At 38.3% G+C, this 13563-nt stretch overlaps 2 protein-coding genes across 16 annotated transcripts in view; one reads left to right on the forward strand and one right to left on the reverse strand.

Moving 5' to 3' along the window:
* The window catches only part of LOC126380060 (coiled-coil domain-containing protein AGAP005037), a 246107-nt gene that overhangs the window by 126393 nt on the left and 106151 nt on the right, over nucleotides 1–13563 (forward strand). For all 15 annotated transcript variants that reach the window (XR_007568418.1, XM_050029236.1, XM_050029234.1 and 12 more), the window contains 2 exons: nucleotides 2080–2233; nucleotides 6233–6301. Coding sequence is in view for 14 of the 15 variants with exons in the window: in XM_050029236.1 (XP_049885193.1) it covers nucleotides 2080–2233; nucleotides 6233–6301 (223 nt within the window). In the remaining variant the exon portion in view is untranslated. The remainder of the gene's footprint in view (nucleotides 1–2079; nucleotides 2234–6232; nucleotides 6302–13563) is intronic.
* The window catches only part of LOC126380094 (uncharacterized), a 44113-nt gene continuing 36999 nt past the window's right edge, over nucleotides 6450–13563 (reverse strand). Inside the window, exons 5-9 of the mRNA XM_050029319.1 lie at nucleotides 11539–11632; nucleotides 9318–9411; nucleotides 8071–8694; nucleotides 7611–7783; nucleotides 6450–7159 (exon numbers count right to left, since the gene is read on the reverse strand). Coding sequence (XP_049885276.1) covers nucleotides 6986–7159; nucleotides 7611–7783; nucleotides 8071–8694; nucleotides 9318–9411; nucleotides 11539–11632 — 1159 coding nt within the window. The 3' untranslated portion in view covers nucleotides 6450–6985. The remainder of the gene's footprint in view (nucleotides 7160–7610; nucleotides 7784–8070; nucleotides 8695–9317; nucleotides 9412–11538; nucleotides 11633–13563) is intronic.

Genomic DNA, 13563 nt, shown 5'->3' on the forward strand with positions numbered 1-13563 from the left:
GTTAACTCGGATATTTACCTTATTTTTGTGAAAAACAATACCATAATGCTTCGATTGAAACCACACGATCGACACAAGCACGACTTTCGATGCCCGTAAGTAAACCAAGGACTTTTAATGCTATTAAAATTAAAGGTTTTTTTTTATACAATTTTAATTGTTCCAAAATAAAATATAGGGTGTTTTGGCGAATGTTTTTCATAATCACAGAATAGTCGGGGTTGAATAACCCTGTATAAAATATAGGTGTTGTTTCTAAATCGATTTAAAAAAATTTTTTTTTTTTACATAAAATAATGTCCGTAATGACTAAAACCAGCGCTGGATGGCGCCATAGCATGGCTCCATCGCAGCACAAGCTGAGCCATTTCCTTTTGCCCGTATTCGCAATATTCATAATTACCTAGTTCATATAGCAAATGTAAATTGTTACTGGCAATAAATTTATTTTATTCTTATTCTTAATAATGAGATTGAATTTTGGACAAAGACCCAAGTAATCAGAAGCCAAATTGTTATCATTTTTGATAAAAAAAAGTGTATATGAAACACTAAAATGGTTATGATGAACCGTGTGGAAAAAGCTGGCCAGCATATGGGCCACACAATGATCCATCTTGTTAGAAAAGATCCCTCTTAGTCTTTCTTCAATGACAGACTTTCCAGCCTAACAATTCCTCCTCCTCCTCAAGAGTTCCTCAGAAACAATATAGACGGCGCTGTAAAGAATTTTCTTCATTTAACCTTTTGATTTCATGGATAACAGACATATTCATCTTTTATCTTTGTTTTTGGGTATAAATGATGACACCTTTTTAAAACACCCAAGCACAATTACATCTTCAACCCATTATTATTCTGATAAAAATAAAGAGAAGCCATATAGAGAGCAACATAATTCTGTACATAATCTGATCCATATATCAATCTACAATTTTTTTTATATTTGCCTCTGAAATTACATTTTATTTTTGAGTAATTAAGTATTATGAGAAAATAGATATGAATTAATTATTATTATTTTATTTATTTATTTATCAATTTATAATTATATTAATTATTATTATTAATATTTTATTATAATTATTTATTTTAATGAGTTATTAGGTATTTTGATAATTTGTATAAGGACGATTTTTCCTTTTTGTTTTTTTTTATTATGAACTTCACGCCCTACATGGTGTTTATTAACATTAGTTTGCTCTGTATGCTTTTTATTATTAAGGTTGCCTGGAAGAAATTGCTATTTAGCAAGAAAGCCGCCATAAAATCATTATAGACAGCGATACGACTCGCCACAGAAAGCTCGGTGAGGTGTGGGCGCTTAGTTCATCATAAGCATAAGAATAGAATAATATTTTTTTTATAGAACGTCTAGGGCCCTGTGCCGAGGTTTTTCTTGCAGCTTCTTTTCCCCGGCTATACAGGTTGTGAGAAGCTGCAGTAGTTTTAGGCGGATAAGACATTCGTTATGTAAAAAATGACGATTCAAAGTGTAACTATGTTACCTATTGAATAAAGATATTTTTGAATTTGAAATTGAAATTGAATCATTTATTGTGAAACTGAAACTGTGTAAAGTACAAGTTATTTATACATTAAATATATTTTTTTCCAACAATTAGTCCACATTAATCAGTCAATCAGCTCGCGACACCAAACCCTTTAGGACCCTGATACCGACCCCGCCGGCGTGGTCGACGATTTCCCTCAATCAGCGCTTATCGCTATCGACCCGCTAGGGTCGATTAATTCTTTCAAACATTTTTCCTCTCAGACGACGCCTTGAGCCGAGGTTCGCGCCCAACTGGACACTCTCTATGTTGTCTTAAAACGTTGTACCGGGTGAGAGCCTTCAGCGCTCCCCATTTGTCCGGCCAAGTAGTTAATGCCATCTGCGGCAAATCTACAATAAGTCTCATAATAAGTAAGTCATCGACCTGGGATAGACATTTAGGAGTCGCCGTCGCCGGACACGGTTTGGATGATGATGATGATGACAATAAGTAACGTCATAAAAATAATCGTTATGTTATGTTATGTTTCGAGTTTGTTGTTGATTCAAATGTGTTGTTTCAGCGCCCACTTGCGTGACATTCGCGATCGATCAGTGCTTCGACTTTTCGAGGCTACGGACATGGGCGGCGGGGTCTTCCCGGGAGCCGTGGGCGTGGGCTCTCTCGCCATACCGCCCAGCAACCCACCCTGCTCCGGGCCCTCCAGTTGGGATCAGGTACGTACCTTACAGGGGGGTTAAAAACGCCACATAGAAGCAATTCATCTAAAAAAGCAATATTGCAATTTGACATTTGCGCATATAAAAGTAAGTGCGCAATGCAAACAAATGTCAAATAGCAATATGGCTTTTTTAGATGAATCGCTTCGATGTGGCCTTTTTAACAACCCAGGTCTTATAATAATTATAATAAGTTGTTAGTTCTATTTATAGTTTTTGTCCGACATAGTTATTGGTGCTAATCCCTGCAGACGCCACCTAATTTTATTTTAAGTTATACCTTTTGTTTTCTTATTCGCTGAAAAAGAAATGGACGAATACAAATACAAAAATATTTATTCAAAAGACACGGTATAAAAATGCTTATTACACTGCGATATCCACACTAAGCATGCCTGTGTCGCGGGTATCAGAAAAGGAAGATGTTTTTTGACATGACATATTGTAGATTTGCCGCAGATGGCATTAACTACAACTACTTGGCCGGACAAATGGGAAGCGCTGAAGGCTCTCACCCGGTGGTACGGGCAATCGACAGACATAAAATTTATATTGTTCGTGTTCATCCTCCTTTGATGAGGCGCCTCTACGTGTTGGCTTCGCCCCCCCCACCCCCACGCCTTCCAAACGTAAGGTCTTTGTCCGTTGCATTTTATTTGTGTTAGCAAACTCTACAATAAAACGTAAATATCAGTAACATACCCAGTTTTAATCAGTAAATGTTGAGTACTACAAATATCACTCTTATTACGGAAACCAAATATTATTACTACAAATTATAATAAGAAATATTATACAAAAGAATCAGCAACTAGTCTTTCAGTTTTCGCTTCTCTCGACAATCATCGTCTTCACTTGTTTTTTTCTTCGTAGTCCCAGACGCAACACCCGCCAAAACGTTTTTCTCTTAAAAAGTGACGAGAGGTTCCTTTTTTGAAATTGCCAACATTTGTATTGAATTTTTTATGTACACCCCGATGGTGTATTTTAAATAAATAAATTATTAAAGTCTGGTTATACTCCTACACGAACACGTGACATCACATTTAGATAAAATGATGATGACATTGACATTTGCGCATGTAAAAGTAAGTGCGCAATGCACACAAATGTCAAATTGCAATATTGCTTTTTTAGATGAATCGCTTCGATGTGGCCTTTTTAACAACCCAGGTCTTATAATAATTATAATAAGTTGTTAGTTCTACTTATAGTTTTTGTCCGACATAGTTATTGGTGCTAATAAGATTCCCATTGACATTCAGAATTTGCCTTTCAACTGCTTTAAGACACTAGTTAAACAAAAACTTTACAAAAAAGGTTATTATAAAGTTAGTGATTATTTAGAAGATATGAATGCATGGGATTAACTGTCTGAGAACTGATATTAGGCAGCTAAATTAATCAATTGTATATCAATATTTTATGTTTATTTTTATTTTTTTAAAGAACGTCTAGGGCCCTGTGCCGAGGTTTTTCTTGCAGCTTCTTTTCCCCGGCTCTACAGGTTGTGAGAAGCTGCAGTAGTTTTAGGCGGATGAGACGTTCGTTATGTAAAAATTGACGATTCAAAGTGTAACTATGTTACCTACTGAATAAAGATATTTTTGAATTTGAATTTGAATTTGAATAATCCCTGCAGACGCCACCTAATTTTATTTTAAGTTATACCTTTTGTTTTCTTATTCGCTGAAAATTATTTACGGCTGATGATGATGACCAGAAATAACCGGAAGGTGGTATAGACCAACAATTACGACGAGCCAAAAAATATGTTATTTGAAAGTCGTTTTGATGTACATTAATCGTCTCCATGCCTCGTCGTTGGTGCAAAATCCAGAATAACTCCTTACAGCTAATAGCCTACATAGACATTTTTTTTGCTTTGGTTTTCCCCGAAGGGCAAGGCAAAGGGAAGTATGCCCATACAACCATGTCTTATGTATTTTTTTCTTGATGATGATTAATGAAATGATGAAAGGTGATGACGATGAATTATGAAACCTAATCCTTCACCTTCGAAGCAGATTCTTACTCCGAACCCCAAACGAATTAACTCAAAACTCCTCATAAACTTTCTAGTTATAAAGCGGCTTATTGGCCCGAAGCGAAAATAGATAGGTACACTTTATTGAATATTCTGATATAATAACACTATCGCGAATGTTTTCCGACTAACTTAATGCGATCATTAACCACAAAACACCACTTCGTATTCATTATTTCGATTATTCAATGAAGAAAGCAACCATCCCGTTGCCGTTCCCGCCAAAAAGCCCCACCATAGACAAGTAATCTACATCAAAAGACCTTTCAAATTACATATGCCTCGTCATTATTGATGGCCTAGACCAGAAGGTTCATCCTCCTTTGATAAGGCGCCTCTACGTGTTGGCTTCAGCCCCACCCACGCCTTCCAAACGTCCGGAACTACAAATTCTGGAATCCCTCCAGAATGAGTAAAATTATTGTTTCTCTGTTTTATATCAACACTTTTAACAACACTTTTAAGTACTATTAAATAGAACGACTAGTGCAGTAATCTAAATATTAAAACTGACTGACTCACTGACTCACATATCAACGCACAGTAGGGACGTAGCTTAGGTCCCGTAGAGATGCACTAAGAAAGGAATTCCCGAAATTCCCACGGGAACGGGAATTAGCGGGAAAATCCTTTTGTATGAAAAATCTAAACCACTCAAGTTATACCTTAATAAACTTAAAGCTTAGTTGCAACAGGATATAGGAAAAAACATTTGTATGAAATAATCTAAACCGCGTAAGATACGAGTAGATGTTTTCAATCTAGCATGCATGCATACCTCAGTATAAAGTTTAGTTATGGCTGTAAGTATTTTGAAAAATGGGAGTTAGCGGGAAAAAAATTGTATGAAAAAATCTTAACTGCGTAAGTTAGATGCTTGAAATTTGACATGCACTCCCACACACAAAGATCTCTCTTTTATAACACGCCACTCGGACGAAGTCGCGGGCAAAAGATAGCAGATTATATTTCAACAAGATGATATTTTACAATCGTCTCAATGCGCGGTAGATCTGTCATAGTATGTTATTAGCGTAGTGATGTACATATCAGTCGATATTAAGTCGATCGATTCTTGTCTATCTAAGAGTACTTACTTATTGTCTTGTTTGTGGCAAAAAATTAAACAACATTTTTAACTATCATGTAACTGATGTAATTAATATGTGCGTATAATATTTGCGTGAATTTAATTCCTTTGAAAAGCGTCTGTCAATTTCTATAATATCATTGCGTCCAATTGCATTGAAATACACGCTTGTATTTCTGCATAAATTGAAATTTGTACATTTGTTAATGGAGTACCTACCTACAGAGAAGGGCATCACATACTTGAATACAAATATATATACACAAATATATACACACTCACTATTTCAATGTATTGCATAATCAAACCAAACCACCTGTGTTCAGATAATTATGTTTCGAGGAATTGCAAAGTACGCGCACGGTAAAACGTACGACAAGTTCTATTTACACAAACCGTATTAATGATTTTACTAATGATTATAAGTCGATAATTTATTAATATCTGCTGGGAGAAAATCTCTAAAGCTATTTAAACTAGTAACTTTAAATAGATCGAAACCCGACTATCTAAGTTGTCAAAGTCAGTTTGTTCCTTTCATTATGATTCGAGCAGATTCTTTGTTTCTGCCAACACATACATAAACCGACGCCTATTTCTCACCGGGGTAAGCAGAGGATAAACAGAGATGGAATTCCATTTGCTTCGATCCTGACTGACTTCTCTTCAGCCAAAAGTCTTTATATTTCTATATTGTGTCTCCTTTATGTTTATTGAAAAATATATACATAAACTCGCGCCTATTTCCCACCGGTTAAGACTAATCCACATCTGTCCATCTGTTCATGGAGTAAAAATGTTATGTCTTTTAAAACTGAGAGTAGTTTTTTATTTGTCTAACATAACTGTATTGTTTCAGGACCAGAGCTACTTCAGCGAGCCTGAAATAGACTCTGAATACCACCACCAACATGTGCATAAATCCAAGGTAAGTTTGCAGTCGAGAAAACTGAAGTAAGTTGTAATCTTTACCAATCAATTAAGTATCTATTGGAGTCACATTTCATTAAAAACAAAAAAAACAATATTTTTAAGAATTTATTTAAAAAAATGGTAACAAAACTGGTAAAATGAACTTATATCTAATGAATTACGATTATAAGTGATATATCTTATGAACTTCTTACAACTAGTATAATAAATAAAGAACTCGCTATGACAAGTTACAACGAAGATGTAGAATGGAATGAATGACTAATTTTACATTTATAGATCCGATCGTTATTATAAAATTTAAACATCTAACAGCCTCTAAAATAGTTTAGTGGTTTTAACAACTATAGATGTAAATATAGCACTTAGTATATAAGGAAAGTCAAACTAATACGGTGATAGGTCGTCTCTCTAAAGCGTAATGACGTCACAGTGACGTATTTAATTAATCGTTATCATTATCTTTGTATGTGGTCGTGCTGGAAACGACAATCAGCCATATTTATATTTTAAAATTCTGTCATAAAAATGGGTTGTTCTATTTAAATCACAGCGCCATCGGCCTTTGCACTTGCATTAATTGTTACGCGATGGATGTACATTTCGTCAAAAATATTGTTTAAAATCTCGTTCGAACTTAGCTTGACACACTGCCGTGTGTCAGTTTTGAACGTTGTGTTTAAAACGCTCGGCATATAGGTAGCCCCTTGTAATAATGGGCACCACTATATAGTTTCTTCGGCGTGGACCTCCACGACAGCACTAGAGCCTTCTTGAAGGGTTCGGGGGTGCATCCACTGCACACTTGCATCACAGCCTTCACTTCAGCTTCCGCCGGTTCTCTTTCATCCACCTAAAATATTACAATCCACCTAATATATTGCAATTTTCAAAAAATAAGTAGCTACATTTTGTATTCGTAATTCATATGAAATTCCGTTTAGAATTCATTGAATTAAACAGAGTTACAGGTTAGGTATTCCAAAAACTACAATTTATATATGTTTTGAACTAATAAACCTGAAATAAATCTTCTCATATTTTAACATAGATGTAAAACATATTCGTCTGGTGCGCCCTGGACCTATAGGTACATTCATAAACTTTATTATTAACATCACACTGCTACGCATAGGCAGTAGGGGGGTTTCGGCCAGGGTTATGGCTACTACTGCTGCTGCGAGTTGGTGCATATATTTTGTTAGCCGCCAACTCTTTCGTCAGAGTTTATCAAGTCGCCCAAAGGCCTCCAACTCAGCTTAACGACTGGAACTGGTAAAAGAGCATAAAAATATCTGACTTACCGTTTGCTTCTGTAATTTCTGAACGGGAATGTTGCCGACTACTCCAGCGAGTCCATTCAGGAGTGACTGCTGGAACAGCGCGTCGTCTTCATCAGACAGAGTGGGGCTGAGCAGGGCCTCATCCACCACGGAACCGTCTGTCAACATTACTAGGCCGCGCTTATCTTTCTTGCCTGAAAACAGACGAAACACAATTAATTTAAAAACTTTTGTAACAACTTCAATGCACGGCGGGGGAAGTCGATTGTTCGTATGTTAGTGATGTAAGTAACAATATGTTGTATGTTTCTTGTCGATTAACAATATGTAATAACTACTAAGCTTGCAATGTTTGCATACAAAAATAATATCGGAACCCAATATTGGTTCCTACGAGGTCAATTCTTGTCAATTTTTTGTTCACAGCATTTTATTGTTTAATATAGTTCAAAGTCAGAATTACGTATATGTATTCACTTACTTGCGGTCGACTCTTGCTGCAGCTCTTTCTCGGGGTTGTCTCTCTTGTTCCGTTTCTGCGAGTCTCTCTTGAACAAGTTATGTCCAGCGGTGTCATCTATGTACTGCACATTGGCAGGGTTTAGAAGCGAGCTGGATAAGACGACGTGAGACGGGCGTTTGGACGGCCCGAGTGGTCTGGGAGCATACGACTGGCTGATAGAACTTTGCACAGGCACGCCAATCACCGGGACGTGAGGTATCTGATCGTTAGGAACCTGATGTACACTGTTCAGCAGCTGTTCAGATACAATCCTGTTGCCAAGCTGTCCGTTGACGTACTCCTGTTGCAGTTGAAGCCCGTTTGGCAGTTGGACGGGGATCATCTGCTGCTGCTGGGCTCCAGCCAGGTTCAAGTTCTGTGGTCTTTGAAGTTGGCCTCCGATGAGGAAGTTTCCATTGCCAATGGGAGTGGCAACGGGTGGAGGGGGCTCGGTAACGGCCTCAGTAGCGCTCTCCACCGGGCTTCCGTCGTGCTTGAACTTGTGGGCGTGATGGTGCTTGTGGTCTTTGTGGGCTTTGCCAGCGGTCAGCGCCACGTGGTACAGCTGAAGCATCGTGATTTCACCGATCATACCCGATTGTTCTGGAAAATGCAATTGGTTGATTTCATTTCAGAATTTTATTTCCTTAATTTACGGCGTATTTTGGGTTACTAACTCATCTTGCGTCCAATTAATATCATTATAGCCTGTTACCCTTCAGCAGAAAAGTCTTCTGGGTTATATGAACGTTAACGTTCTAAGGAAGAATATAAGGAGGTTTTAAACTATAAGAGCCTGCTTCATAACTTGCTGGTAACGTATCTGTTAGCACATTTGCGGGATTGTGGTCTGATAGCAGTACTATAGCTGCAACCTGCCTGATAAGATCTAGATAGATTAACAGACAGTTGTCTATTTTCTTTAGTTTATTTTGTCTATTTTTATTAGTTTAGTTTAGGTATATGAGCCGTGAGGTCGGGTTATGCTACTTATGTCCGAGTCTTTACCAGGCCACCAGGAGCCCGGCTGTGAAACTTTAGTTTAGTTTAGGTATATGAGCCGTGAGGTCGGGTTATGCTACTTATGTACGAGTCTTTACCAGGCCACCAGGAGCCCGGCTGTGAAACTTACTATTTCCCACCGGGATAAGCAGACACTAGGGAATTCAATTTGCTTCGATACTGACATACTTGCTTCCTCCACATTAAAAAAGTGAAATATTTACTTATTGTTGGTTCTAAGCCGTCTTTGCTGTAGAGTTGAGATTGGTCTTGTCCACTGACTGCTACTCCACCGCCTTTGATGATGTGGCCCACCAGCTATAAAAAGACAGACAAATTCATAATCAAAATAAGAAATAATCTCTCTCTCTCTCTCTTTATTTAAGAGCTGCGATCTTGTCGGTGGAGTAATTGCCATTCCTCTCTTCTTCCCCGCCAAAACCTTGATACGATTAAGAAATAATACTACGCTTAAAATGGCAACTCTCAACTCCCCACCAGCGTCTGAGCTAGGTTTACCCCCCCCCCCGCCCTCGAACATAGATGCGCGTGTACGATATTGTCAATGTGTACTGTCTGTGTAGAATGAGGTAGTTTGTGTGAAGGGTCCGGGGGCATTCGTTGGTCCCGATTCCCGCAGACACATCCTAATTGTATTTTAAGTTAAACCCATCTTTTTCTTATCCGCCGTAAAGGAAAGGGACGGATGATTGACAATTGTGAATTTTAAAAAGAATGAGTAGATGAATGAATGACGGTTGAATCAAATAGATGCCTATATTGCTGATATGCAAACCTCAACAACTTAATTACCTATGTCGGGTTATTGGCCAATATAAAATATTTAGGAGGGTTTTTTAAATATCTGTGTTGAATTTACGTGTGTTCTATAAATTTTATGCCTGTCGATTAATGACAGGTATAACTTATAATAAAATTACGTGGTGTGTACTGGAATCAGTCCCATTGTCATATTCATTTCCAGTAACAAGTTGGTGAAATAACAATTATAAAATTAAAGTAACACATGTCAAATACAACAACGGCCCCCGTGGTCCAGTGGTTGAGCGTTGGGCTCACGATCCGGAGGCTTCGGGTTCGAATCCTGGTGGGGACATATCACAAAAATCACTTTGTGATCCCTAGTTTGGTTAGGACATTAAAGGCTGATCACCTGATTGTCCGAAAGTAAGATGATCCGTGCTTCGGAAGGCACGTGACGCTGTTGGTCCCGGTTACTACTTCTTTCTTTCAAAAGAAAAACATTGATTTATTCTGCCTATAAAACACCTAACGATTTTACCATTGCCATTGGCTTCTAGAAAATAAGACTTCTGCGTTAAAACAAAAATAAACTTTGGCAAATCTCACGCGTTGGTCTAACAGAAAGCTTGGTGAGGCGTGTATAAAGTACGATAAGGTGCAAAAGTCCAACCAGTTTTGTCAAATAAAAAATTGTTTTCAGTTTACGCGGTTATTATCATAATTAAAGCACATAATAACGGGTTCTTACCGCGTTTAAATGGGGATATGAGACTCCCGATATTTCGACACTGAATCATGGCACTTGCAACAGTGTCGAAATATCGGGAGTCTCATATCCCCATTTAAACGCGGTAAGAACCCGTTATTATGTGCTTTAATTAAAATAAAAAAATAACTCTGCACTTAAGACCTCCAGCTGGGTCTGCATGACAATAGCGCCGCGGCGCGAATTCTATTGCGCGCTTCGACCAATAAACGATACGAATGATATCTACTTAGATGGACGTCAAACGACTATTGGTCGAAGGCCTCGATATAATTCGCGCCGCGCTCGGCGCGGTTACCGTGCAGGCAGAGCCTTCTGGTTACATGTCGCTTCTGTGATAGACCAGAAACACCTACAAAAACATAACATAAACAGCCTAAATACGTCCCACTGCTGGGCACAGGCCTCCCCTCAATCAACCGGAGGGGGTATGGAGCATACTACACTATGCTGCTCCAATGCGGGTTGGTGGAGGTGTTTTTACGGCTAATAGCCGGGACCAACGGCTTAACGTGCCCTCCGAAGCACGAAATCATCTTACTTTTTCGGACAATCAGGTGATTCAAGCCTGAAAACTCCTTACTAAACAAAGGACAGTGTCACAAAGTGATTTCAACAATGTCCCCATCGGGAATCGAACCCGGACCTCCAGATCGTGAGTCAAACGCTCTAACCACTAGACCACGGAGGCTGTTAACACAAAACATACTTAATACAAAAACATAAATTTTATAATTATGACAACTAATGGTTCCAATAATTCGTTGGGCTCAGTGACTGCACTTTCGCTCTTTGATTGTACATTTTGCGGTGGATGTACCTCTGACTACCCCAATTGGGATATAGTTGTGAGCTTGTATTGCGTTGTGATGTTAATCTCTGCCATTTGGTATTTGGGGATAGTTTTAACTTACTCTGTTGTGGAAGCCCCTTCCGACTCGCTCCGCATTCACCCATATTTGCCATTCGCCGGTTTTGCCGTTCCAAGACTGACAGGAGTGGTACCAACTGAAAAACGAAAAACATTATTATACTTTTCGTGTATTGGGAATCGCAGTTTTGATGTTCTGGATGGTGTTCTCAAAGGTATTGAATGATGATTGTGGCTCAGATTCAAACAGCAAACGGCTTGGTGTAAAGCAATCATACATAAACTGCCTATATAGGCAGTGCCATGTCCCAGCAGTGGGACATATATATGTCCCACTGCTGGGCACAGGCCTCCCCTCAATCAACCGGAGGGGGTATGGAGCATACTCCACCACGCTGCTCCACTGCGGGTTGGTGGAGGTGTTTTTACGTCTAATAGCCGGGACCAACGGCTTAACGTGCCCTCCGAAGCACGGAATCATGTTACTTTTTAGGACAATCAGGTGATTCAAGCTTGAAAAGTCCTTCCCAACAAAGGACAGTCTCACAAAGTGATTTCGACAATGTCCCCATCGGGAATCGAACCCGGACCTCCAGATCGTGAGCCTAAAGCTCTAACCACTAGACCACGGAGGCTGTTGTAAAGTAATCATATTTTATTATACATTGGTGCTAATTCCTGTAAACACCATCTAATTTTATTTTCAGTTATATCTGTCATTTGCTTGCCGAAAAGGAAAGGGACGGGTAATCGACAAGCATAAAATTTATGGAACACACGTCAATTTCAAGCACAAATGTAAAACAACCGTATCTAAGAATCTAAAAGTAACACACTTAATATACTTGATATCAAACATAATAAATATTCACAACCTCTTTCCCTATCGGGGTGGGCTGAATAAAATAACTACTATTTATATTATATAGTATGTTGGTTATAGGGGTCTGTTCCGTTACAATGGATAATGTACCTTAATAGATATGTTGAGGCCTCCAAAGTCCTTACTAAACAATCAATTCCACAAATTGAAATCGAACCCGGATCTCCAGCTCGTGAGCCCTACGCTCTATCCACTATACCATGGCGTGTGTTGTGGATGTAACTAAAGACGGTCATAAATCGTGTTAAAACAGGTTCAATGGTTAATCGATTCCAGCATTGCTTATGATTATGAACTAGTGATGTTACGTCCACGTAAATAACAATTTCATTTCGTAACAACGTGCAACTCTACTTCACAATTCCTCCTTAATTCACACTTGTTTAACAGAAAATTTATGCTTTATATAATGTGTTCCAACAGATTCATTTTAAATTGCAGACCTTTCGCACCTCCGTTTGAACGTAATGTCGACGCCAGCTCGCGTTACAATGCGAAAAAACACAATTGAAATACTTCCTTTTAGAAAGGTGATATTTATTTTTTTCCGTCTAGCTTTTACAAGCGTCGCATGCTAATTAAGAAAGTTCAGGAGTTGAAATAATGCATTTTTTATTTTCACTTGTCGTTACACGTGGACGTAGCGACCAGAGTGACATATGATCTCAGTGATATGGCGGTCCCGCGAATATTCCTGTTGTAAAAACTCTTAGGTATTAAAACTCTTTTGAGCCTTCTTACTGCCGGGAACGCTCCCAAAGCGAACTTGTGATGACTTTGCTCAGAATCACCCGTATATTCAAAATGCATACTACTTGTAAAACTAGAGGACTCAGAAGGTCGCGCGTTTTAGTTAATCTAAAAAATAATATTGCTATTTGAGATATCACACCAATTCACATCACTAAACGTGTTTTTAAAAAGAAAACACGCTTTGTTTCTGGCAATAAAGTCTTTTCTTAAAACAAATACTTAGTTTTGGATTTTATACGCGAAATTATTTTTGCAAACAATGAGTTCCTTGAAGTACAAACAAAAGCTTATCTTCTTTGTAGTTCAAGGTCTCTAGGATATTAATGCATGGGATTAAATGTCTGGGAACTGATATTAGGCAGCGAAATTACTAAATTGTATAACAATAACAATATGGCGCCCAATAGCAATATGGTATTTTACGTTTATTTT

Source organism: Pectinophora gossypiella, chromosome Z (genome assembly GCF_024362695.1).
Source record: "Pectinophora gossypiella chromosome Z, ilPecGoss1.1, whole genome shotgun sequence".
In the NCBI taxonomy this organism is placed as follows: Eukaryota; Metazoa; Arthropoda; class Insecta; order Lepidoptera; family Gelechiidae; genus Pectinophora; species Pectinophora gossypiella.